At 33.2% G+C, this 26,669-nt stretch overlaps 4 protein-coding genes across 7 annotated transcripts in view; 2 read left to right on the top strand and 2 right to left on the bottom strand.

Moving 5' to 3' along the window:
- The window catches only part of LOC135845541 (facilitated trehalose transporter Tret1-like), a 52,408-nt gene extending 37,415 nt beyond the window's left edge, over window positions 1-14,993 (top strand). For 2 of the 3 annotated variants that reach the window (XM_065364161.1, XM_065364162.1), the window contains exons 3-8: window positions 11,628-11,760; window positions 12,422-12,706; window positions 12,829-13,217; window positions 14,041-14,170; window positions 14,281-14,444; window positions 14,543-14,993. In XM_065364161.1, coding sequence (XP_065220233.1) covers window positions 11,628-11,760; window positions 12,422-12,706; window positions 12,829-13,217; window positions 14,041-14,170; window positions 14,281-14,444; window positions 14,543-14,842 — 1,401 coding nt within the window. In that variant the 3' untranslated portion in view covers window positions 14,843-14,993. Of the gene's footprint in view, window positions 1-11,618; window positions 11,761-12,421; window positions 12,707-12,828; window positions 13,218-14,040; window positions 14,171-14,280; window positions 14,445-14,542 lie in introns of all 3 variants that reach the window. The other variant, XM_065364163.1, reaches the window with a different exon arrangement.
- Window positions 14,994-15,293: 300 nt separating this feature from the next.
- On the bottom strand, window positions 15,294-16,316 carry LOC135845542 (uncharacterized). Its single transcript, XM_065364164.1, has 2 exons — window positions 16,110-16,316; window positions 15,294-16,017 (listed from the first exon to the last, which is right to left on the bottom strand). Exons 1-2 carry the CDS (start codon window positions 16,147-16,149, stop codon window positions 15,347-15,349), a joined length of 711 nt encoding a protein of 236 aa, XP_065220236.1. The 5' UTR covers window positions 16,150-16,316; the 3' UTR covers window positions 15,294-15,346.
- Window positions 16,317-17,851: 1,535 nt separating this feature from the next.
- On the bottom strand, window positions 17,852-22,062 carry LOC135845826 (uncharacterized). Its single transcript, XM_065364666.1, has 8 exons — window positions 21,782-22,062; window positions 21,521-21,663; window positions 21,347-21,448; window positions 19,013-21,271; window positions 18,788-18,942; window positions 18,517-18,712; window positions 18,302-18,436; window positions 17,852-18,225 (listed from the first exon to the last, which is right to left on the bottom strand). The coding sequence occupies exons 1-8, from the start codon at window positions 21,803-21,805 to the stop codon at window positions 18,090-18,092; spliced, it is 3,150 nt and encodes a 1,049-aa protein (XP_065220738.1). The 5' UTR covers window positions 21,806-22,062; the 3' UTR covers window positions 17,852-18,089.
- Window positions 22,063-22,180: 118 nt separating this feature from the next.
- Window positions 22,181-26,166, top strand: LOC135845829 (uncharacterized). 2 transcript variants are annotated; one of them, XM_065364673.1, is made up of 4 exons: window positions 22,181-22,298; window positions 22,384-22,491; window positions 22,571-22,704; window positions 22,797-26,166. In XM_065364673.1, exon 4 carries the CDS (start codon window positions 22,935-22,937, stop codon window positions 24,210-24,212), a length of 1,278 nt encoding a protein of 425 aa, XP_065220745.1. In that variant the 5' UTR covers window positions 22,181-22,298; window positions 22,384-22,491; window positions 22,571-22,704; window positions 22,797-22,934; the 3' UTR covers window positions 24,213-26,166. The 2 variants fall into 2 exon arrangements, with proteins under 2 accessions (XP_065220745.1, XP_065220746.1); XM_065364674.1 differs by having other exon boundaries at window positions 22,198-22,302.
- The last annotated feature ends 503 nt before the right edge of the window (window positions 26,167-26,669 follow it).

Raw genomic sequence — 26,669 nt, 5'->3', positions numbered from 1 at the left:
TTTGAGAGGGTGAAGAGCATTGGTATAGTACAAATGATCTTCACATTGTATCCCGTACGTAGTCACGAGATAGGTATCGAATGCGACGTGATTTTTAACACAAAGGAGAACCTTTTATTGACCTCTAATAGGTAGGTACCTTTTTCGGCACGTGTGGCATATCCTTTCGGTAGTCACCTCGAGTTTGAAAAAGATACATAGAATTTTAGGTTCAAAAATCGCGACACATAGAAAGACTGGATATTCACCTATTTTAATTTCTAAGATTAACTATATATCGATTAGAAGCTAATTTAATAGGCACAAGTTAAATGTTTATAGTTCTGACTATAAGAAGTACATTGATTTTTAAGAGACTTCCCATCTGAGAACCTGAATTTTTGTACTTTTTAGATCTATGAACTCGTCTGCTTTGCTGTTTAGAAACTCGCAAAACATGACGCTTTTACAAATCCAAAAAATAATCCTGAATGATTTTTAGAATCGTTACATTTTGTGAGAAAAAACAGCTAGCTTGAAACGAGTTCGTTAGTCTAGATTTTCGTTATTCTAAATTTTCGTTTTTAGTCACAGAACTACAGAATTACAGAGATTTGTATAGAAATTTTTAGATCGGAAAATCAAATGGTTAGTGGTCTGTGTAGGAACCATCTTATGAGTGGTAGTCATTTTTAATCTTTCAGATTTCAAAATTCCATTTTTCCATTGTTTTCTCTCGAAATCATCCGAAAATTAATTTTTCTGTGAGGAAAAATTATTCTCTTAGAACTTCCAGATTGACAAAGGATGTACATTTTCCCACATTCGCGTCATTAAAATGACGTGAATGTAAGGGAAAATTATAATTATGGCAATTTTTATTTTTGTGAAAAACAAGGTAATACCACCTATTTATTTGAATTTTCTGTCTCAGAACGTAATTTTTAGTTACAGACTGGTACAAAAAACTCATTTTTTCCTATATAGAAATTTGACTAATTTTTAATATTTGCTAGGAAATTTTGGAATTACGTAATTCGTGATATACTGTGATTTCATCATGATTCGCAGGGTTGGACAGTATCTGTGAGGCTAGTCAGATTTATCTTTCGAGTATGTATAATCTCCTCGCATTTTGCTAGTCTGGTTCAACATCCTCAGATGGTAAAATATTGACAAGAGATGATTTTTGCGATCGTAACCAACAAAAATCCCAATGAGAGTGCATTGGTTTCTCTGAGAATATTTACTTCTCCAAAAACGTGGACAGACCACAGATCTTCACGTGGAAAAATATTCACTTGAGATGATTTCGTGATCGTAACCAACGAAATCCCAATGAGAGTGCACTGGTTTCTCAGAAAATATTTTATCCCCATGAATATCAACGAGAGAAGGCCTACTGTACTCTACACAACAATCTTGCTCAAGCAAATACAGCTTTCCCTGGTCATTCATGATATACGTCACAATTAACCACTCATCACATAATTTTGTAAAAAATACAAAGAAGGGTATAGTGAATAGTACACTGCAATTTTTCCATTGTTCTGAGGTGACCATTCATTATGGGACTAGTCAGATTATAAAATCTTGCCCAATACAATGACGTCTGTCTCATACTACATAGTCAATCACAGTTTCCTACTCACTACACAGTTAAGGATTTTTAAAGATATCAAATAGTACATGCACGTAAGTATAAGGAAAGGATTTCTATACTAAAGCACAACTATAAAGATGTTTTAGGCGTAACTAATCGAAAATAAAGAATTAGGGTTGCCTATTATGTATTTCGTTGCCGGAGCAGCCAAATACACACAATAGAAGATTTTATGTATTTTTAAAATATTTCTACACTCGGAGAAACACTCGTAGTCGAAGTATTTTACGTCCGAAAAATATTAGAAAAATACCAAAATACTCAAAAAATTTACATCTAAGATATTTTTAGAAAAATATAATTTTTACATTGGATTCGAGACTAACTCACTACCTAATTTGCACGAATGTAAGCTAAGTAAAGTAAGTCCCACCGTTTGAGCGCCAAAATGTTATCTTAAAAGTGATAGGGATTAGCAGATGATAATAGGTTCTATAACAAGCGTGTTAATGGTCCATCTCATAAATATCACCTAAGGGGGGACATTTATTCGACTCCTAGCTAGCTCAGATGGGAGTTGAAAAGAGTAATCACCTATACTTCTAAGTCATCAAGTACATAAATAATCAACATTTAAATACCATTTATGTACACAAGGTTTATTTTGAGAAGATATTCACTACATTGGCTACATTTATAACATATTGAGATATGTTATTACTTCGACGAATGTGCTCTATCTAAACAAATAGGATAGTACTTAAGGTACTTCTCCTGGGTGAATCATGCCAATTATACAAGGAATTGAGACCATACTGGCTGCGCAATATACAACAACCATGTAAGCGAATTATATGAATTTATGCGGAAGTGAGGAATCTCTGCTCCATCCCTTACGACGATTGACTTCATCTATTAACTACGATATAATTATAGTTAATATAGTGGAGACACCACCATGTAAGTACCCACTTACCTAACACTGCTGACCATCTCACCACCTCTTTCCCTTAGCCTACCCCAATAATAGTGGCTGTCGGTGGCTGCTTTACTTTAGAAGAGACTCACGTAACACACGCATCCCTCTAGATGCCTAGGAACATCTCGAGTAGACCGCAAAATTAGGTTATAATCGTCGGATTAATACCATTTATTATTAACCAACGATCACGATTAGACTTTAATTTAATCTAGTCCACACGCGAGGTGGGTAAAACAACAAAATAATACTACTTAGGCAGAAGCCTGTCTTCGTATACAGATTACTCCCTGACCACATACTTCGACGAGGATCTTGCCACGGCCGATTGCAAAAACCAAGTGAAGAGACACTCCAATCGCCAGAAGCTCGTGCCTCCTTGGCGATTGACAGATGTCTTTCACACCCTAATATCTGAATACTTTCCCACGTACTCGGTACCTTTTATTACCCAATAAAGATAAATCACATCGCGTAAAAGGTAACCCTAAGAATAATCACCAAGCAGGTGGAGGCAGATTGCACCATAACAAAACCATTTCCAAAATTTAAAAATTCTTACAAAATCAAAAAATTTATTCAATTAGCTGGAAGTTGAATTTAAGGTTGATTTTGACACGCATACCTCACCTTGAGTTGAGTAAGATTCAAAAATTTAAATAATTGGAATCAACGAAAAATTAGAGTCATCGTAGCTTTACTTTTTCCAAAATTCGTGTATCAAAATTTAAATTTTCCAACAAGTGAAATTTTATGAAAAAAAAATTGATAATTTGACACGTTTTTTTTTTTTTTTTTCGAAAATTATGGTGATTTTTGAATTTGAAAAGTTGATCATGGTACTGAGAAGAAATTGTGCATGTTTTATAGAATACAATTTTGCAATTTTTCCGAAAAAAGAGTGCAAAATGAGCTTTTTCATGTTCTTTTTTAATTTTTTTTTACCAAAGTGAGATGCAAGTTCGTATTTTTCCAATATGAGTTGGGGGTGACGAGAGAAAACTACATATTAAACATTTTAAAAATTGCCTCGAAAGATTCTCTGATTCGTGGTGTTAGATTGATAAGGAGACGCTGAGGGATTGATGAGTCCAAAAATTAGGTAGGAAAATAATCAAGCTCAGCTGCCTTGAATTAGTAGGAATCGACATGATCATGTGATTTTACACCACACTTTCATGATTTTTTGAACTTTTCATAAAAATTGGGCAGACTGAAGGGGAATTGAGGGGTGATATTCCAATAATAAGATAATACTTTTCGATATTTTCACCACGTTTGAGGACCCTATAGAAGGATTCAGAAGAGTCATATAGAAAAAATGAGTTGATAATCGAACTTTTGAGCCTTCAAATCAGCAGTGGTAATCAAAGGAGGAGTTGTGATAAGGCCATTTTTTTGCACCAGCTACAGTTATCGACTCAACCACTCTTAAAATGTTGTAATAAATGTACAAAATACGAATGCGTGGTTAGTTAACCCAAAATGATCATTTTTTTGGCCTCCAGGGGTTCCCAAAGTTGCGAATAAAAAAATAATTTTAGGAACCACTGAGTATTATTTTCAAACAATTTTTTAGCATAAAACATCTGTTTGAACCAAATAAACGTTATGCGAGGAAATTTTTCTATTTTCGACCCCTAGGGGCAGAAATGGGAGGTTTCAATTTTTGAAAATTTTGGAACCACCATTTTGGACCTACCCCTTCAAACCCCGCTAAAAAGATTTTTACAGCTTATTAGTATATGAAAGACCTCCATCCTACCAAATTTTGAGCTCAATAAAAATTTTCGCTGGTACTGAAAAGTCCAATTTTCCAATTTTTCGTAATTTCGATATTTTGGGAACCCCTGGAAGACTAGAAACCTGCGATTTGCACCAAACTCACCAAACGTAACGTTTTGAGGTGTATATTCGATTATTTTGATGAAAAAGTTGAATCAAGCTCCCCGTATATTCGTAATTTTGAACCCTTTTTTCAGAGCCCCCCCATTTTAGGCACTCTTAAAAATGGCGTTTGTGCATATTTTTTCAAATAAATTATTGGAGAATTTACATTCGAAACACACTAGCAAGTGCTCGATAATTTTTCACGTAAATTCTTCAATTTATTTGAAAAAATTTGCATAAACAGTAAACACCTTTTTTAGGGGGTGTCTAAAGTGGGGGGCTCTAAATAAAAAAGTTCCAAAATTACGAATATACATGCAGGGAGATTAATTCAACTTTTTCATCTGGATTATTGAACATACTTACACCTCAAAACGATCGCAGATTTCTAGTTTTCTCAGGGTTCCCAAAATGAGTACGTACCAGCGAAAATTTTTATTGAGCTCAAAATTTGGTAGGATGGAGGTCATTCAGATACTAATAAACTGTAAAAAGCTTATTAGCGGGGTTCGAAGGGGTATGTCCAAAATGGTGGTTCCAAAATTTTCAAAAAATTGAAACCCCCCATTTCTGATCCCAGAGGTCGAAAATAGAAAAATCTCCTCGCATAACGTTTATCGAGTTTAAACAGATATTTTACGTTGAAAAAGTTTTTGAAAATATTACTCAGTGGTTCCTAAAATTATTTTTTATTCGCAACTTTGGGAACCCCTGGAGCCCAAAAAATGGTCATTTTGGGTTAACCAACCACGGATTCGTATTTGGGACATTTATTAAAACATTTTAAGAGTGGTTGAGTTGATAACTATGCTGGTGCCAAAAAATGGCCTCATCGCAATTAATTTTTTTTTTACGAAAAATCTAAAGTTTGATTAAATTGAGGGGTAAAACTGAAATGTAGTTTATACTTCATTTTCAATCGCCTAAATCGATTAGTGGTAGTCCAGTTTGGACCCATTTTAGAGCCTTTAGCAGATTTTTGAAATTTCTCATTTTGAGAAAATTGGACATAGAAACAGTTAAAATGAAATTCATTGGGCTACCTACCTATTATGATAAGTATTATGAACCTGGATTTATAGTCTTTATGGCCCTTTTGGTCGATAAGGACCGAAATTTCTAAAATCCGTTTCTACCGGTTCAAATTGGATAATTCAGCAATTCTAGAGACTAGAGACCATATAGACTCCAGTATGATTTAGCGAATAGAATTGTTCGATTTCATTTTACCTATTAGTCAATTTAATGATAATTGATAATTTGTTCAAAACTAAAAATTCAAAAAAGTGTTCGCATTTTTAAAAATTTACTAATGAAATCGATCCTCTGAGATCTAAAATTACGATGAACGTATTTTGGCTATTTTTGAATGCTCTTGCAATTTTTCTTTTTTTCGGTTTAGAAAAAGTTTTGAAAATTAGTTTGTTGAAAAGAGAGTAACTAAAAAATGATATTGATCGTCGCTGCAATTTTCAAATCGTCTGAAGTTAATTAAAATTTATATTCTCCTCCTTCATTCCTCCCTTTGTTTTCTACTCCCTGTCCGGTTTTCTTGAGAGTCCAATTTCTGAGTCTATTAAGCATAAGAGTGCTTACTTACTACTTCAATGTGTTCTATATTTTTCTAGAAAAGTACCTACATAATTAAAATCATATACCTACTCAAGTACTTTCCTCCATTGACCCCATTATTTGCTCCTTCAATGACTCGATTTGAAAATTTTTTCATACGCTTGGATGTCAAGTACCGATAATACAACTCTCTTAAAATTTAAAAATTACGCTGATTCAAATAGGTACCTATAATGACAATGACTAAGCAAAAAATTTCGGCTCAAAAAGAATTATTCTTTTCCATTTGTTTATATTTATGTTCTTAATAAACTAAAGTGATACAGACCTAAACTTAACAATAAGTGCGTATAGAGAAATGAGAAAGTACGTGGAAATATTATAAGTACATAGGTACTTATTACAAATAGGTATTGTATTTACCTGACTATAATACCTGGTTTTATGTTAGCTTCCGTGACGTATTTAGCAATTACAATATCCATAATGATACAATCTCGTTGTTGTGTCTCTGTCTATTGCCTAGTTTTTAATTTTCCACTTTTTATTCATTAATATAATGGAAAATCGATTTTTCTTTTTTATTACATATACCTAATTAAAATGAGAAAAAAATTGGTGACGCATATCTTAGGGGGTTAAAAAGAAAGGTTGCGTAAGCTGAAACTTTATTCGAATTAACTATAATTATAAAATTTTTCAACGCGAGATACTGAAAAGTTCTTGATGACAAGAATTGTAATTTGGCCCACCCCTCTTGTCCTTTATCGTATCTTATATCTGATTCTCGTATATCTTTTGAGTAGGTACTTGAATCATTTGGCTATTGCCTGTTGGTATTCATTTTATCGTTTCAGGTGCTCGAAAAAAGGGTAGTTAAATTACCTATCTAACCTACGTATTTACTAGATAAGAAAATAGATGATGTGATGAGTTGATAATGGCGGTTGACCTTGACCATCAGACAGTTATTGACATAATTTTTTAGCATCATGAATCACAAGTGTCGTTCTCCGGCTCTTGTCCTTTTGCTGTAGGTAGGTAATTTTTAAATTTCCGAGCAGAACAAACAGAGTAAGGGGGATGAAAGAGTCAGCATTACTCATTAACAATTTGAGTAAGTAAGCAGATTATTCCACATGTCGACGGAAAAATCGAAATCTCTGTGCTTTCTCAGTAGGTAGGTACTAGGTACCTATTGATTTTTTCTTACCTTTCAAATTTATTAAATGCCAGATGAGTCATAGAAAAAGTCATGTTTTTCAGAATTGTGTAGGTTTGTTTAGAGGGTACTTATTACCTAAACACAAATCAGCTGAAAAATTTTCAAGTTAGTTATATAGAACTTGTTTTTTCAAGTATACAGAAAGAAAATTAAACCACGTGAAACGTAAGGTGATGTAATTTTCCGCACGTTTTTCAAAAAATTAAACGCATGTTCCTTCGGCAACAAAATGCTTAAAATCACGATTTACTCAATCAACCGTAACAGCAGATATGGTATACTGTGTTATTAGACTTATAGGTAATTATTAAATGACCCTAATCATAAGAGATTGAAATTTATCGTTGGAAGTTTCGCGATGGATAGGTAAATTATTGCGGGAAAATTTTCTTTAAAAAAACATTCCATTATAGAATTGATTAGAAAAGTTTAAAATGTTATCATTGTTTTAAAACTGGTACTTGATGAGTACACATTCTATGTGGTCTGGGCGTTTAATTTACTCACATGTAATCTTTTTGATTAATAAAATGTATATTTAATTAGGTACCCACCTAGACCTACCTATTTGTTTTGATAAAAATTTCGGAAAAAATTTAGTGATTTGAAAATCTAATCAAGTAGGTATAAAAGTAGGTTCATACAAGTTTTGAAGACGATTTCTGCAACTTTTGTGTAATAAGGAGATGGTAATATTAAATCTGTAAAAAAAAAAGTATTGCTATATTTTTTTACATGATTTCAATCACATTTCACAATATTGGGTCATTCCATGTCAACTCAACCAACGTTATTGAGTCATACCTTTCGATTTCGCTCAAATTTTTTTTACAATATATACACACCCAGTAAGTAAGAACCCAGCAATTAGTTTGGTCCCAGCCCCCTCAGAGGGCGGGTAGGGGGCTTCCATTATTTTCACATTGTCTCGAGATACTCAACTTCAGCAGCCCATTCCTCCAAAACTATGATACTTTGATCAAAACTGATTTCAAAGTTCGAAAGGGCATTGCATTTAGAACTTTTTAAGCATTTTTAAATTTTCAAAAGTTGAAAGTTGAACTTTCAAATTTAAAGTTCAAATTTAAAAATGGCGCTGTAAGTGGGAGCTATCATTTAAAATTTTGAAAAAATTTTCATAGATTTATCTTTTGATGCTTTTTTGGAATATTGAAGTTTCGAGATGGGATCTCTCAATGGAGAGGGAGCACTCCCACCCCCAATTTTGGGTGAAACTTTCAAAAGAAAATCTGGGGCATGTGATATATCGAATTCTATGTTTTTGATGATGCTGAACACGACTATAACGTCAGATTTTTGATAGAACCCCATCCACAGCCCCCAGCACCTCCCCAAAGGGGGTAAAAGTTCAAAAAAGTGCTTTGTTCGTGCGACACATGGAATAGTATGTTTTTGGTGACGCTGAACACGAATATGACATCAGATTTTTGATTGGGCTCGTCCACGGCTTCTAGCACCTCCCCAAAAAGGGGCGACCCCCCAAAAAAATGGTTACATTCGTGTGACACATGAAATAATATTATGTTTTCAATATCGCTGAACACGAATATAGCCATAGTTTTTTAAATTGACTTCATCCATGGCCCCCAGAACCTCCCTCAATAGGTAAAAGTCCAAAAAAATTGCTGGGGGCCGTGGATGGGGTTCAATCAAAAATCTGACATCATATTCGTGTTCCCCTGAGGGGGCTGGGACCAAACTAATTGCGGGGTTCTTACTTACTGGGTTGGTACATATATATTGTAAAAAAAACTTGAGCGAAATAGAAAGACATGACTTTCAAAATCACTTTTTTTGGTTGAGTTGACATGGAATGACCCTAATTACAATATTTTATATCAATTCCCAGTCGTTTTAATTGTTTTTACATCATTTTAACGTAACGATAATTTATGGCATTTTCGCTAAATTCGATTCTTTTTTCTTAAAGAATTCACCAATTTTTGGTAACTCGAAATAATTTGAGTTAGACTCAGTAATTACATTAGAAAAAAAAGTACTCCTCAAATCACGAAATTTCTTTTATATTCTATGATTTTGTTTCATTTTTCGTAATAAATATAGGATCTTCTGAGTTTTTTCCCCAAGTCAAATTGATCGCAATGAAAAATATCAAGTTTATTTTTAAAGTTTTAAATAAGGGACCTCCTGCATTTACCTTAAAACCAATGAAATTTCAAGTTTATCAAAGTACAAATAAATTTTATTTCTCAAAACTTAATTTAAAAAAAAAAAAATCATCAAACTATGAAATCAACGAGCAATAAAAGCTTCAACGGGTTCATTTTGTTGTTGAACCCCTTTAAAGCTCTTTCAGCATTCTAGAGCACTTGGCGGTCGCCAGGTAAATCACGTGATTTTAAAATTGTAGGAATTAGGATGTTTTGAATTTGATTACATAAATAAATGGTAATTTATCACTTCTTGATGATTTTACAAAAATTAATTTTTCTCGGTTTGTATTTCTTTTTACTCTGATTATAGGAGCTTACGTTATAGCCTATCAGACTACCACAGGCGCGATTCTTGTGAAATAAGAAAGTTCATTATAACTTTTATGAGTACCTACCTATCAATTTTATCGGAAATTATGAATAATATCTACTTGCGGAAGAAAAAGACTCTGGCACATATAATTATGTTGGTTGAAGTTTTTGAAATTCATCGTTTTTTTCCCCTGATAAATCTCGAAATAATATATACCTCTACCTACCTGCCTACTTACCCACTTCATAAAAATATCATCTGTGGCCTCTGGTCCAGTTCTATGGATATTTTTTACACACAAAATCTTACTTGGCTTGAGTATTACTTAATTCACTATCTGTAATGAGAAAAATTCAAGAATTTTATGGTTGTATTTGTTTGAAATTCTGACGGTTTTTTACTGTTTTTTTTTTTTTTTTTTTTTTATATATTTATATCAATTTTATTCAAAATTATTGATTACTTGCGAAAGAAAGTTCCGGTCAAATTCTTAGTAAGAAATTTTTTTTTTAAATATTCCGATTGATCATAGAGGGACCTTTTGTAATTCATTCAACATTACGATGAAAAATTGAAATCATCGTAATCGTTAAAAAAAAGATGCACAAGTTCATAGGACACGATCAATACGAGATTTTTAAATTAAAAATAACGTTACGACAACTTATGCCTCTTTATTATTACCTAAGCTAACTATTTAACGCGTAAAAAAAAGCCATAAAAATCAACACAAAATTGGCACTTCAATTATAAAACAAATAAACAATACGAATAATAAATTGATGTATAAACAACAACTTGTCTATCAATACAATAATACATATTTCCCCCTTCGCATCCTACTACATATATCCCATTGACAATAATTAGCCTACGTTTTTTTAAATTACGTAGGAAATTAAAAAATACACACTCGTGTTGTACAGTCACGTGTTCACATTTTGATAATCTGAGGCGGAAAATTGTTGTTTTTTGGTCGAGTACGCGCGTAGTATTTATATGTATATGTAACGAGTAATAAATTCAACGCCAAACCGAATGATAAAATTAGTTCGCGTTAAAGAAAGAAAGAAAAAATAAAAACACAAAGAGCTCCTGAAATTCTCCTTGTGCAAGTCTACTTGCCGATTGGATAAAAGCCAAACGCGGTAAAAATGTTAATATTCACATTCAAATGTAAACACAGAATGAGGAGATGTTGGAGTGCATTTTATTTTTCGAGGTCTTTGTACGACGACATAATTTTTTCTTCAAAGGGGGCTTTATATTATATTAAAATGCTGGGTTAGCGTATTTTCTATTTAATATCACCTTATTTCACAAATTTTGCCTACTGTTGCATATTATATGGCTTATTACGTGAGATAATTTTTTTAATTGATTTTATAAACAGTCGATTTAATTCACGATCATTTATCTTACTTATGTACTATTTTGTGTTATATTTTTTCTTATTTTCTCGTAATCATGCTATCAACTCATGTTTCTTTGTGCTGCTCTGTATTGGTGGCATTATTTTATGCTAAATTTAATGTTCCCAACATCGATTTAATAGCTAATTGGGTTATTTTTGAGTCGTCTAAGGTTAGTGATTTTTTTCAAAAAATGATTCTCGATTGAAAATGATAAATTTAATCATCGAGTTGAATTCGTGTCCTTGAAATTATTCCCTTGTAATTTTCCTTATATACCTACTTGGATCTGCAATATTTTCTAAATATTATTACACAATTCATTTCGAACTTCATAGATATCTACATAGGTATGTAAATAGGTAACTCTAAGACATACAATACTTAATCCATAGTGTTACTGTTTTAAAATTCCGAAAGTAAATAAAAAATTATGAATTAACGCATCAGTGTTTATAGGTCACAGCAGCGTTCATAGCGAATTTGGGTACCATAAATACTGGCATGACTTTTGGCTTTTCAGCGGTCGCTAATCCAAAACTAAAGCATGATTCGTTATTGAAGATAACTTCAAGTGAAGCTTCTTGGGTTGGTACGTTGTAGAGAAAAGTTTATATTTGCAAATTATTTTACTACGTAGTGCTTAAATGCGTATATTAACATAAGATTTTCGTGTAATTAAAATTACTATTTTTAGATAATGGCAATGAACCTTATTTTATCTCATGATAAATATTACCTACCTACATATACAGGATGTTTCAGAAGTTTTACTGAGATCATCGATGTAAAAATGGTTCTTTTTCATTTTTTTAGACTATTGAAACTCAAATTTAAAAAAAAAAAAAAAGAAAAAAAAAAGGTAAAACAAGGAGTTGTTTGGTCATATGTATTAGGTTATTACATTCTAAAGTTCACTTTCAATAAATGAGCATTGAGCTGCACTTGAGCCTTCAAAATGCAGTGGTAATCAGAATGACCGAATTAGAATGTGCCCAAAGTTGTTGCTGTCTAATCAGACTATATAATCAGATTTTTCGACATTGTTTTTTTTTTTTTTTTTTTTTTTTAAATCAAAAAGTAAAAGTATTAAAAAAATGTTGAATGAATACGGATTTTGAGTGTGAAGGAAGAAGAATAAAAAATTTAAAGACTTTTGAAACACACTGTATTCGATTACTTATGTATACTTACAACTTATCGTTTACCTGTTCACGTGTATCTAATATAGGTATCTTTTTCGTAATTTACAGCTAGTTTGTCATCAATTGGTACACCTTGCGGATGCGTATTGAGCGCTTATCTGACTGAGATATTGGGTAGAAAGAGAACTCTAGTCGTAACCGAATTACCAGCCATAATGGGTTGGATTATGATCGCAACAGCTCCGTCGATAGAGTGGATTTATGTCGGACGTGTTCTAACCGGGGTATCTTCCGGTATGATCGGCGCTCCTTCCAGAGTTTATACAGCGGAAGTTACTCAGCCACATCTTAGAGGCATACTTTCAGCTCTGGCTTCTGTCGGAGCTTCTTTTGGTACGTTTACGTTTGAAAAAAAAACTGAAACGTAATGTAGGCTTACTTAACTACCTATATAGTATTAAGTATTATTGTTCTTAATAACGATGCTTATCATTTCATTTTCGCAATTTTTACAGGCGTAGCTTTCGAATACTTACTCGGATTTATATTCGAGTGGAGAACTTTAGCTTGGATTAGTGCTACGATACCGATATTGTCAATCTGCACCAGTTTCTTATTACCTGAATCGCCATCGTGGCTAATTTCATCGGGTCAAAAGCATAAATGTTTCAATAGTTTGAAAAAATTACGCGGTTCGACGTGCGATGTGCAACGAGAAGTCAACACTTTGGTCGAGTTCAGCGAACGTCATAAAACAGCCCCAAATATGACTGTTAGACAGAAATTAGCAGCGATATTTCATTCTTCGATTTTAAAACCATTCCTGATATTGACGACGTATTTTTTAATTTATCAAATGAGTGGCACGAATCCTTTGACGTTCTACGCTGTAAATATTTTCAGGGTGCGTTTACGTTTAACATTGATTCCTACTGTTTAATTTTATGAAAATATTAGCACATTTTTATCTTTATATCTCACCTACCCAAGTATATTTAACTATGCTTCGATGCAAGCTGCACTTCTAGATCCTTTCATAAATTTAAAAATGAATATTCCTCATAATCATAATCAATAAATAAGTACCTATACGTAATATCTTTGAATAATAAATAAAAAATTTAACAAATTAAAAAATGAAAAAATGGAATTGAAATTTAGTAACACCTTTTTATATGCTACTCTTATTGAGTATGTGTTTGATTATTTGCCTATCTTTGAATTGCAAGGAATAGAAACTGGTTTTTTCTTAGCATTGTACGAGTATTATCGTCCAATAAAAGTGTAGTTTTCTAGTTTTTGATCAAGATCAGAAATTCAAAATTAGAATTTGTGAGTTGAAAATGGGAAAAAAAATTATTTTTTGGAATTGGAATTTGGAACGTTTAATCAATAAAATGATTTTTTGAGCTCCTAAATATAAATTTTAACGACGTTTTCCAAGAGTTGGAGTACCTACTAACGTCGTTTTCAAAATTCTCATAAGTAGGTATTTTTTTTTCAACTATAAAATCAGGGTCAAGTCAAAATTATAAATCGTTTCAATAAATAAATAAATGAAACATTGACTAGAGTAGTTGCGTATTATTTTTTAATGTTCTCTGATGTAGCATAATTTGCATACAACGCTTATCTTCATATTTCTACTTACTTACTTATTTACTTACTTACTTACTTACTTACTTACTTATATTTGTGATTTAAATGGTCATATTTTGTTTTTTCAGTTGGTTGGTCGACCATTGGAGGAGGCATATGTCTTGACTGTCATGAGCGGTTTTATTAGATTGCTCTTTACCATTGTTGGATGTGTACTCATGTTACGATGTAGACGAAGAACTCTAACTTTTGTATCCAGTAAGTATTTGATAAATATACGTCTCAATAGATTCCATCCGTTACTACGAAGTTACTTTTTAAAATACTTACCACATACCTACTAAATTCAGAATGAACTTTTTTCACAGCTATAGGATGTGGGCTTACTATGATCATACTCGCAATTTACGTTTACATTCAGCCATCGCAAACATGGATAGCAACTTCAGCTATATTTTTATTCACTGCAGTATCAACTGTCGGCTACTTAATAGTTCCTTGGGTCATGATTGGAGAACTGTACCCACAAAAAGTTAGTAAAAATATCATTTCAACGACATACCTATTCTTATGAAATTTCACCCCAAACAAATGTTCGCATATTAACGATAAAATTGATTTGTTTCTCAGGTACGCGGATTAGTTGGCGGATTTACCACAGCTTCCTGCCACTTTTTCATATTCATAGCGGTCAAAACGTATCCTCTAATTCGCGAAAACGTATCAGAATACGCTCCGTTCTTAATTTATGGCAGTATCTCGTTGCTAGGCACCATCTTTCTTTACGTTTTCTTACCAGAAACGAAGGATAAATCTTTACAAGAAATCGAAGAATATTTCACCGGAACGAATAAACGTGCGAAAAATCAGTATGAAAATGAGAAAAAACCTATAGTAATTAATCAAGGAAAAACTCCCAGTATAGTGTGATATTAGTATTAGTGATATTTTAATTTTTAAGCTTTTTCCTATACTCCTATGTATCCTGGTTTGTTAGATTATTTATTTTCTTCTGCTTTCCAAATTAAGTATGTTATTTATATAAGTTTTATATTGAAATAAATGATTTCATTCGTTTTAATCCTTTACACCTATTTCCCTTTCGGTCAAATTTGAAATTGGTTCCGAATTTCTGATCAATTAAATTCAACATTGACATTGACTCGAACGAATTTTTTACTTGTAGATGTGTTTTTATACTAAACAATGAAATGAGAAGGAAATTAAGCAATTATAATCAATTTCAATTACAACTTCATTTTAGTTCGTATTTCAAATTTCGTCGCTGGTCATCAGTGATTACAAATTGAACAATACCTAATATCATTTGGTAGGTACGTATAAGTCTCTGAACTCGTAGAGCAAAAAAACAAATCTCACGAAAGAACAAAATATCTCTAATATTAACATTAGACTGTAAACAAATTAATATTTTCAATTAAATCTATCATCCGGAGTGACTGCCAACGAGCCACGTTCCTCAATCATTTTCTTCTGGCGTGCTCGCCAATCTTTCATTCTTTGCACCCAATCACGTCTTCTTTGCAGTACTTCACGAACGACGAATTCCGGCATTATAACACCGCCGGGAATTCTGTTAGGTAGTATTTCGCGACGATATAATTCCAATCTACTAGTAACGTAGGCTTCAGCGTCAAACCGTTTGGCTTCTCGTAATTTTCCAATAATTTCGTTCCGGAAAGCGGTCTCTTTTTTCGCTTCACGTTTCCTTCTGATTTTAGCCCAAACGTAGTGCATTCGTTTACGCAGTTTTCTTCGTTGATGCCTCTTCATTTTTTTACGTCTGATTCTCAACATGCGGTGGGCTTTTTTCTCGACTATGTTGACCGAAGTAGGCTCTTCGATTTCTTTAACCGGAGTAATATCGATTTTCTCCGGTAACAGAGTATCTATTTTTTCCACTATGTTGAATTTTGGTTTATCGATGATGGATGGTTTCTGGTTAACATGGTTCAGAGGAATTATCGTTTTCTGAACTAAATTACAGGTGATTGAGTCTTCGTGCCAGAGAGGTTTCACGTTGCTGCGAAATTTCGTTAGTCCGGATTCTACGTGATAATTTTTAATGATATAACCGACTTGACCTAAAAAGCAATGAAAAAAAGATACGATAGATGGTAAATAATGCAGAAAAATCACAAAATGTCTAATTTAGTATGCGGTGATGAATTCTTACCGGCGAAGCGTCGGAATGTGGTTTTCATCAAAGTGTTCATGGTTCTCGAAGTTTAGCAAAACTATCACAGTTCCATTTCAACCAAACACTTGAAAACTGAAGTTTCTAATTAAAATATCATTAAATCTTATATATTTTAGAGTAATATTTCATTCCAACAATTTTCATATTTTCTTTCGTGTTTTTTATCACTTCGCAAATCTCTTATCAAAAATTCATAAAAGTTGTAGTTTTTAGTATTCGACGTTGAAGTTTGCCAGCAGCAGACAAAAAATCCAACGATTTCATTGGTTGTGTACGTGCTTGGCTTGCCAATTTTTTTTACATTTTTTAATTTTTTGAAAAAATCCGAAAAAATTCAAAAATCCAAAAATTAATAGTGATATGTTATTTTATTTTCCATTTTTTATTTCCAGTTTTATAATCCATATTCCTCCGGAAGTCCGGACTGAAAGTTGCCATTGCATTGCAGTTTAGAACTTTGGACTTTGGAGAGCAAATTTCTGGCCCCCTCGCTGTCACTGGTCACTGCTCTCTCAGTCTCAAATAATTCTCAATCTCGAAAATAGAAAGTAATAAAAAGAACTTACTGAAGTGATAAATCGCATGCTTCACTCATCTTTGACTGATCTCGCAAAAACAACACATCGGTCAAACTATAGGTATATCTTTTCTCAATTCCAATTTCGGAGACGAGTTTCATAATATTTTATTGCATTAATGAAAGTAATGAAACCTAAATCATACAAAATTCAATTCATGATTTTTGAGGTTAGCTTTCTCTTTCAGTTCCTTTGAGAATTTATAGATCAAACACATTCGGTTCACACTTCACTTTAAACCATGTGTCATACGAGCAATGAGACTTGCATTCTTTTTTCTCAAGTGATTTGATCATTTTATCGTTCTTCCCATATAATCGAGATGTAATATTTTCAATAATATGAAGCACTTCCTGAAAGCAATCAAATTATTGACAAATTTTAAATTTTCCTCTACGTGCAAGGAAGCAGAAAATATGCAGAAAATGAATTTTAAAAGAAAAACATCGAAATCACCTCGAATCGGGAGAAGGTGTCACTAAAACAGACGTTTTTGATCATCCTAAATTTCGATACGACAGTACAGGAAGTACTTGGAGTGTTTCCTGGAAACATAAAAAGATAATCATTTTTTTTTTACAGTAAAAGCCACACAAATCACGCCACTGAGCACTGATTTAATTATTACAAAAATAAGAACTAGAGTACTGAATACTGATATTAGGTATGCTTGTTTTTACATCGATTAAACATACTGACTATTTCTTGATAATCCGGAGAAATGATCCGAACAGCTTGAAATTCATTTTTCTCATTCAGCAGTCTGACAGTTGGTACTTCTCTGAGAGTAATTTTTGGATAGATGACTGCTATTAGTAACATAACAATTTTAAATTCTAGCATTTCACCCTTATATGGATTATTTTCATCATTTCTTAAAATCACACAATTTTTTTTTTTTAAAATTATTCACAGTAACCCAAGAAAATTCTAGAATCAGTTATAACACTGTTTATACACGTTTCAACAATCAAATGAAAATTTTTCACGACCAATAAATTTCAAAATAATGCATAGAATACATTGGCTACTTACTCAATAAATTGATCGCATTGTAAACGAATAAAAAATTGTGGATTCAAGAAATTTCCCTTCAAAATCTGAATGCTACATCCAAAAAACTAAAAAAAAAAAATGGTCTCATTTGTCGAAAAATTTTACAATTTCAATATATTTAAAACTGAAAAAAGAGGAAGAAGAAATTGAAGTAGATTACACGCTTAAAAATTAATAATTTAATTTAATAATAATTTTTTAAAAAAAAGTAAAAATTGACTTAAAAATAATTGTTTGAACAATCGGCAAACAGAGTATCATTTCTATACATGTGAGATTAAAATACAAAACAGGTAATTCATTTTATAACAATGAGCTCGATTCAAGATTTCAGTAATGCTCGTCTTGAACTTCTGACCTCCTGTTTATCTAATTCGCGATTCAATTCCTTCACGAATTTGGAAAAGAAATTAAAATCTCCGCGTGCTTTGAAGAAAATCTTACGAACGTGGACTTCGCTAAAAACATTATAAATAGCATTACAATCACATACATTCAACATGAGACTAACCATACATTATTCAATATACTCACTCTAGATTTCCAACTTTCTGTTTAACTTGGATGGAAGAATCAGAAAATTCTTCTATATTTCGCATATCTACCGTTATTGTGGCGAGTATATTTTTATCAAAGTTGCGTTCAAAGTGAGCAACGGCGAATGATGCACTGAAAAAAATGAAACGAGAAAGAATTAAAACTTGGATACTTTCAAGAAGAAATAATGTCACTGCATAGAATCAACTTACAATCCGTTATCCAGCGAGATACTTTCGTATTCTACAACTTTACTGAAATCATTGGCAAAATTTTCGGCGAATTTGATATGAGGTAATGTCATTTTCATGAAAATTATAACATCTTCGACTCTACCGCATAGTTCATCCATCTTCTTTCTGTATTTACGTATAATCGGTGCGATGGCTATTTTCAATATTTCGTCACCTAAATTAACACGAAATCGATTAACATTCTGCTATCTAATGTCGAATAATTCGATGAAAAATTGATACAACTTACCAATTCCTGAACCTTTTTTCACGAAGCTCAACTTGGCGGAATACTTTGTTTCATTCTTAGGTAACATAACAATCAAGTGCAAACGACTCCACAGAGCTTCGAAATCCCACTTCGAATCTGTCATCGAAACGACGTTCCAATACGGAATTTCTCCGCTAAAAAACAAACGCTAATTAATAAAAAGTTATCGCATCAAAAAACAATTTTTTTTTCGACAAAATTTACCTTTGAAGCGTCTTTTCAACTTGGTTTCGAACAATTTCATTATTACGGGAAATTTCCAAATCAGTTATGGTGTTTGGTCTTTTGGGAGAATTTCTGATATCACCGAATGTATCGTCAGACATCTGGATTTCTCTTTCCGATATCAAAGCGATGCTTTCACGGATCTGGGGAATTTTTTCTTGCACCGTAGATTGTGGGTGATTTTTCTCCTCTTCAACAGCTGTTTGTACTTCGGGGACATCTTTTCGGAACATTTTACTCTTTTGGGTGATTTCACAGTCGATTTCAGTACTGCGTCTTTTTGAAGGATTTTCAAATGATGACTGGATATCTTTTTCTGCAGCTAAGGTAATACTTTCGCCGATTTGAAGAACTTTTTCAGGCATCGTAGATAGCAGACAGCTTTTCCTTTCATTGATTTCCATTTCTATGACAGAATCTTCTTTCTGGATTGATTCATTTTTCTGACAGATTTCTGGTTCATTTTCAATATTCAGTCTTACGGGAGACTTTTCGGCATCACTGAACGCATCGATAGTGGTGATATCTTTTTCTGGCACTGAATCGGTATTTTCACACGCAGGTAGAATGTTTTCTGGCAGCACTGCTGCACAAACACTTTTCTCTTCATTAGTTTCGATTTCTATCATTGAAATATCTGTTTGAATCGTTTCAATTTGCTGAGAAATCTCCAAGTCGGTTTCGGGGACGGATATCTTCGGAGGACTTGCAATACCGCTGATTTCATCGACACTGAATTTTACACCTTCTTCTGGACCCAAAGTGATATTTTTACAGACTTGGGAAATTTCTTCTTGTGCTATAGATGACGAGCAGTTCATCTGTTCATCAATTTTCATTTCTATGTCAGAAACGTCTTTTGAAATCGATTCAATTTTCTGGGAAATTTCTAAATCAGCTTCAACGTCGAGTGTTTCGGGAGCATTTTCGTTATTATAAGACACATCGACAGAGACCGGGATATCTTTTTCCGGAACCAAATTGGTGTTTTCTAAAACATTTTCAGGTATCGTAGATGGACGATTATCTTTTTGTTCATCGATTACCTCTTCTACGACAGAATCATCTTTTGTAATTATTTCACTTCTCCGGGAAATTTCTGGCTCAGTTTCAATCGGTTCTTTGGGCGAATTCTCGACATCGACGAGTTCTTTGATAGGGTGCTGGATATCTTCGTCTTGAACATACGTGGCATTTCCACGCACTTGTAGAACTTTTTCCGGCGCCATAGACGGACGACTTTCTTCCTCTTCGTCAATTCCCATTTCTACGTCTGAAATATCTTTTCGAGTCATTTCATCTTCTTGGGAAATTTCCAAATCAACTTCGACGGTGGATTTTTCGGGAGAATGTTTTTCATCATCGAACGCTTCGACAGAGTACTGAATATCTTTCTCTACTACAAAAGTGGTACTTTTGCGTACATGTAAAACCTTTTCTGGTACCATGGATCGACGACTATTTTTCTTTTGATCGACTGTTATCTCTACGTCAGAAATGTCTTTTCGAATAATGTCATTTTCTAAAGACATTGCCGAATCATTTCTAATAGTAGATCTGTTAGAAATGTCTTTACGAATAATGTCATTTTCTAAAGACATTGCCGAATCATTTCTAATAGTAGATCTGTTAGAAATGTTTTTACGAATAATGTCATTTTCTAAAGACATTGCCGAATCATTTCTAATAGTAGATCTGTTATCGATAGAGACACGAATATTCTTCTCGGTCACGTAAGTGGTACTTTCGCGAATATGGAGAACTTTTTCTGGCATCATCGATAATCGGCTGGATTTCTCTTCGTCAATTTCCATTTCAACGACCGAAACATCAGAAACGTCCGAGGTTTCGTTGAACGATTCAAAGTCCGTCACAATCGTTTCAGTCATCAGACACGGTAATGCTTCCGTTGTTTCCATACTGGAACTGTCTAGTATATCTTTATCGCCGCTGATATCGGATTTATCGATAAACTGCATCGATGGACGACCTTTCGTAAGATTCAAAGGGGAATATGTCTCGGTACTGGATTCGAAATCGGTATATTCACCTCTCATAATTACACTGGTGATATCCATACTAGCTTCGCCTGCGCTCATTTTTCCGGGCGATGGTGCTCCTCTGCTCACGTTATGAAGTCCCAATTCAACGACGTCGATATTTTCGGCGTTTCCTTTACTGCGACTCAATATTTTCGATGTATCTCCAAATGATAAAAACGTAGATTTATTGTGGTGTCTGGAAATGAAAGAAATAAGATAGAAACCTCATGACATTATTTGATTGATGACGACTAAATAATGGAAAGCTTACTCGGATATCGATGACTGATACGAGTCTGAAGAAATTGAAAATCGTTCGTCATAAGCGGGAGTTTGGTGAAGAGTCGTACATTCCGCTTCTTTTTCGAATTCTCTGCGAATTTTAAACGATTACATATTATACCTGGGAATTTTAATAGACCAGTTTCCTAGCGTTGTTACTTACTTTACTTTATTCACACAGGCAAAACTAACGCGTCGTTTATGATTATCTGTAGTAGTAGTTTCTTCTTCATCGTTGTTTGGAAACATTTGACTCACATCTTGAAGTGGTTCTCTATGTTTACTAGATTTTCCAGGTTTCAAAATCTGTACAACAAAATTCATTTCACATTGAGTATAACACGTCAAAAGAATAGCAAACGCAGTGAGTTTTGTTCTACAATTAGAGTATTATTTCTCATGGAACGTGAAAAATCATACTTACTGACAATCTTGTATTAGAAGTCATCGTGATAGCAAAACAAACTGTAAATATATTGTAGATAAATTTCACACAGGTCAACAATGAAGTTGAAACATCGAAGAGTTGATGGCCACTGGTAAGAAATCAGGCAAAATTTTCTGCAAAACTGAATAAGTGAATATTATCTTTTGAATTAATGAAAGAAATTTCAAAACACGAGTTGATTTTAGAAATTCAAACTTTTCTTAATTCTTTATCATGTTGTCGTTATTTTCAAAAGGCGCCAAGAGATTGATGAGAATGATTGCAACGGCCGGAGGGGTTAGAGGGGCCGAAGAGAGTGTTATTCTTGTACGTTGCTACTAGCGCTTCTACAGGAGAAGTGCAGTGAACTACAATGAAAATTATCACGATCACAGAAAAAACCTAAAGATTTTGATGTCTGTGAACTATCTGTGAACTTTCTTCCGGCGCAAATTCTTTATCAATAATTATCAGTTCATCAACTTTCAACTTTCAACTTTCGCAAGCAACTTAGGCAGGTGCAAGCTTAGGCCTCAGTAAAATCTCAGTTCGGCGACTGTAGAAAATAGCTAGCTAGTTGATGTTTTTCTCTATTTCAGAAGTATGCTCCTTGTTCGTTGGATTTGATCAAGTTCACTTTCAAATTCGTAAGCTGTAGAATGAAGACTTGAACTCTATGAAAATAAACCATCACATCTGCCCATCTGGTAAATAATTTTATTATTCATAAATTTTTCGAATGCTACTGAGAAGCACGATCATTACTTTCTAGTATTGTTGAAACAGGTGGAATAGTGTATGTGCCACCTAATCAATTATTGATTCCTTTGGCTAAAGATTATGAATGATGAACATGAGGCTGATAAATCCGTTCAATCTCCTGCGTAAATCGATCAAGGGAGAAAGGTTCATAATAAACTGTAAGTGTTCTAATTAAAATGTTAGTAAATAAATTCCTGTAGATTTAACGAATCGATTTCTGTTTTATTTTTTCTTTCTTTCATCAACACAGATCTGTCAGATAACCATACTACCACCGTTCCAATTTGATATTTCGCTACAACTACTCGTATTCAACGAGTCTCTCTGACCAGTGACTTTATTTACGGAAATTCTACTTGCCAGGTTCATCGATAAAAATCACAACAAAATGGACTCGCAAGTAATCGAAATGATTTCATTCACCAATATCAAATACGATTGGAATTATCCTCCTAAGGATGTTCCAACGCTGCAGGACATCTCCATGCATAAAATGGTGCAATATTTATGGCATAGCGAAATCGTCAATAGTCGTCGTGAAGAAACTTTATTCAGTTTATTCGACGATCGTTGTATTCAGCTAGATTTATGGCAAAAAACAGCTTCACTTTCTCGTTGTAAACAGCACAATTGCGTCGAAACGTTCAAAGTGAAAGAGCCTTCGAGCTTTTCATCAAGAATCGAGTCAGAAACGCAGTACTATCTACAAATCTTGAAGAAAAATACCTTAACGTGGTTAACCAATCATACATTCCAAATGCTTCGGTTTAATTGCGACGATCAGTTTTATATCTTGAATCGTTTCGACGATCTTAAGTTCGATATCAGAGGCAACATAGACTGCGAAGCGACAGCTAAAAAAATGTTGAATTGTGATAACTTCAATCCTATGGATAAATACTTGATCGCTTGTATGTATTGTTTCGAAGATGAAATCGAGCGAATATGGCCATCGGTTTCGGAAGACGTACATTTTCACGATATTCCTTTCGAATCACATCCTTTGCCGCATTATTGGGCGTGTCGAATGAAAAATCTAGATTTAGACGATTCTATACCGATAGATTTCCTTCACGATTCCGTCGATATTACCATGATCATACATAAAAACGTCGACAATCGCGCTGCCATGGAATACTTCTGGAATAGAATGGATTTTCTATCACGATCCACTAGTATAGAACAGATTTTCGAACACGAATACGAACACGACTGTTGCGGTAAAGTGGAACTTTGTCTAAAATATCTTTTACCGAAGCTCGCCCCAACGCATCGTCAAACGGTGTTTTTAAGGTTTGGCCATAATGTGATGAATTGTTTTGTCAGATTTATCAGGTACTGGAAATTCGTGTTACCATTTTGGGTCGAATTTGTCAGAAATGAACTGATAAACGGAGAACAATTCATGTCCATATTGTGGAATTTCTTCTCATTTGAAATCGATACCAATTATTTCGGCGAGCCGATATTTTCCGATGAGCCGAATCAATATTGTCTACGTTTACCCTCCGATTATAGTCGGGAATGCTTGAATGATGCCAGGAATAGATTGTTGAGAGCTATCTGGTACCTTGCACCGGATAAATTGAAGAATTACGCGTCGAGTGAACGTCTTTTTCGTCTTTTTGAGTTTATGACTGATTCGTTTGGTATTTCTTTTACGTAGTTTTGTTATTTAAAAATTTATCGTCGAAGTTTGATCGATTTTCTCATTTTTAATTCAACGATATAATATGGAAATAACCAACCAATTATCAGGGTCTAACAGTTGGGAGGTTACCTCAGTACCTCACGTTCCTAATATTTTTTTTACAGTTGTGGACGCAAAAATCGAGCTCCTCCGTGAAATTCCAGTTCTTTAAATTTACTCACTATTTTTACTGTAAATTGCAAAAAAAATCCCTTCAGTAATTTATATCACTTTTTTATACGAGTTTTTGTTGAAATTTCAGTATTATAAAGATTGGAATCAATTTAATTTGGCTCGCTGCTTGCTTTAATTTTAATCCATCTCAATGTAGGTGATTAATCTTGACCATTTTGTTTTATTTGTGTTGCAATGTCAGAGAAACTGTCGTAAAAAATTCAAAATATGGTACATTATTAAATTGGAGTCAGATTTGAATAAAAATTCAAAAATGATTGCTTGATCGATAGGCTTCTTCAATTTGTGAGTAGAACTATTTTTTTGATGAATTTTTTTTTGTTCATTTTCTGAAGTTACATCAGAAATAATGTTCAGAATTTGGGGAAAAAATCAATTATTTTTTTTTTAAAACATTTTTGATTTTTTTGAACCTTTTCTGTTAATTTTCATCTGTTTGCAATTGCTGTGTATGTGAGTTTTTCCATTTTATTATCATTGTTTCGTTATTAAAAATTTTAATTTCAGGATCAGGAATCTCACAATAATTATTTATAGTGTAAAAAGTCATTATTATTTTTTTATCAATATGCATAATATTATTTCCATATTTCTGATTCTGTGGGGTTTTGACAAGAATTTCAAGTTTTCATTTTTAAAAACTTCATTATTTATTGCAGGCTGTTCGGTTACAGGACCGAGTTTTAATTGAACTACTGAAAACGTTGAAGTGAAATACCACAACCAGATTCGGACCAAAATCTGTTCAAAAACCTACTGGTCATCGATCCTTTTTTCAATTTATTTTATTTATGATTATTTTGTTGGTATGTTTCAACCCTAATTCATTTCCTAGTCTCGTTTTTGTTTTAAATTAACATTTAAGGTGTCCAATATTGATTCCTGAATGTTCCATTATTCAAGGCCTTCGAGAGGCAAAATGAACCCGGAGCAAATATCCATCATTTTAGCCCTCTTTATGTAAAATTTACTTGTGAAAAAATTAACGAATTTAATCACGTGTGTGTTTGGGGAAAAATCATTAAAATCGGAATATTTTGAAGAATTTTCCAAGTTTGATGCTTTTTATTTTTCAGATCCTCGAACATCGACTTCAGGAAATCAGTTATACTGGCGAATTTCTCCATTTGCCCTCCTCTATAGCCCTGCATTCATTCAGTGAATCAAAAGACTCAATCGCGGTCCTATATACTCAGCCCTAACTGGCTTTGCTTATCGAGATTTTAATTTTAATTTATGGAAGCTAGAAATAATCATTTTTATCTAAAAAAAATTATGATTCTATTTTTGAGATAATTAATAAACAGTGGAAAGGGATTGTCCATTTTTAAATTATTGATTCAAATTGAACAAGAATACCAGTTTTTCCCCATCTCAATCTCAAAAACATATCAATAAATTTGATGCGATCTCCTTTGAGCGAATCAAATATTTTTTTGATTTTTAAACTGTCTATTGATTAAGTATGACTTAATCTGTGGAGTGAATTAGATGAATTCAATAGAGTAGGCATATTAATAGGACAGGTATTATGAATATAATTTTTTTATTTACCTGCATTTTAAATAGTCTATGTTTAGCTAGGTACCTATCTGCTTTTATAACCGTAAATGTGAATTAATGAGTACCTATGTATGTACTCAATTACCTAAACATTAAGTTATATTTTGAAACAGGCTTTTGCTGTGAATTGTCGTTATTAAATTTATAAAATTAATATAAATCAAATATCTAATCGTGTATTATTTTACGTGTTTATTTTTTGAATTATCATTGCCTATAAAAGTCGCCTCCTATTCACTATCAGAACATATTCATTTTATCGAATTCGACTCTTCGAGTCCCATATTTTGAAAACAGTGGCCTGCTGAGAGGACTCTGAGAGCCGAATTCAAAATATACGTTTATATTCGAACTAGTCACGTCAATTTCACATTCAAAGTTTTTTTGAGTTTTGATGCTCGCAGGAGTGTTAAATTTCCATTTTGTGAATTAGATAGGTAATTCATTGGAAAGTGGTTGAAAAAGAGATCGGAAAGTTTTCTAAATTTCTAAATGGTAGATTTTGTCTTTGGTACTTTCATTACCTTGAGATTTCAGTCTTGAGATTCTCAGATTCTAATCATGATTTTGAATTTTGAAGCTGTTTTTTTCAAAACCTCACGAACAAATTTGTTCTAAATTCAAACAGTCAGATATGAGCCTAGGATGGATGGTCCTTGTTCAAAAGTGTCGCTT

The sequence above is a fragment of the Planococcus citri genome, chromosome 4, assembly GCF_950023065.1.
Source record: "Planococcus citri chromosome 4, ihPlaCitr1.1, whole genome shotgun sequence".
NCBI lineage: Eukaryota > Metazoa > Arthropoda > Insecta > Hemiptera > Pseudococcidae > Planococcus > Planococcus citri.
This window is presented reverse-complemented; position numbering and strand designations above follow the sequence as displayed.

Bases quoted from the DNA above. Each gene is read 5' to 3' on its own strand.
- LOC135845542 (XM_065364164.1), bottom strand. From the start codon at position 16,149: ATGAACACTTTGATGAAAACCACATTCCGACGCTTCGCCG. The intron at 16,018-16,109 runs GTAAGAATTCAT...ATTGCTTTTTAG, and splicing joins CACATTCCGACGCTTCGCCG to GTCAAGTCGGTTATATCATT.
- LOC135845826 (XM_065364666.1), bottom strand. From the start codon at position 21,805: ATGACTTCTAATACAAGATTGTCA. The intron at 21,664-21,781 runs GTAAGTATGATT...TTTGTTGTACAG, and splicing joins CTTCTAATACAAGATTGTCA to ATTTTGAAACCTGGAAAATC. The intron at 21,449-21,520 runs GTAAGTAACAAC...TAAAATTCGCAG, and splicing joins GCCTGTGTGAATAAAGTAAA to AGAATTCGAAAAAGAAGCGG.
- LOC135845829 (XM_065364673.1), top strand. From the start codon at position 22,935: ATGGACTCGCAAGTAATCGAAATGATTTCATTCACCAATATCAAATAC.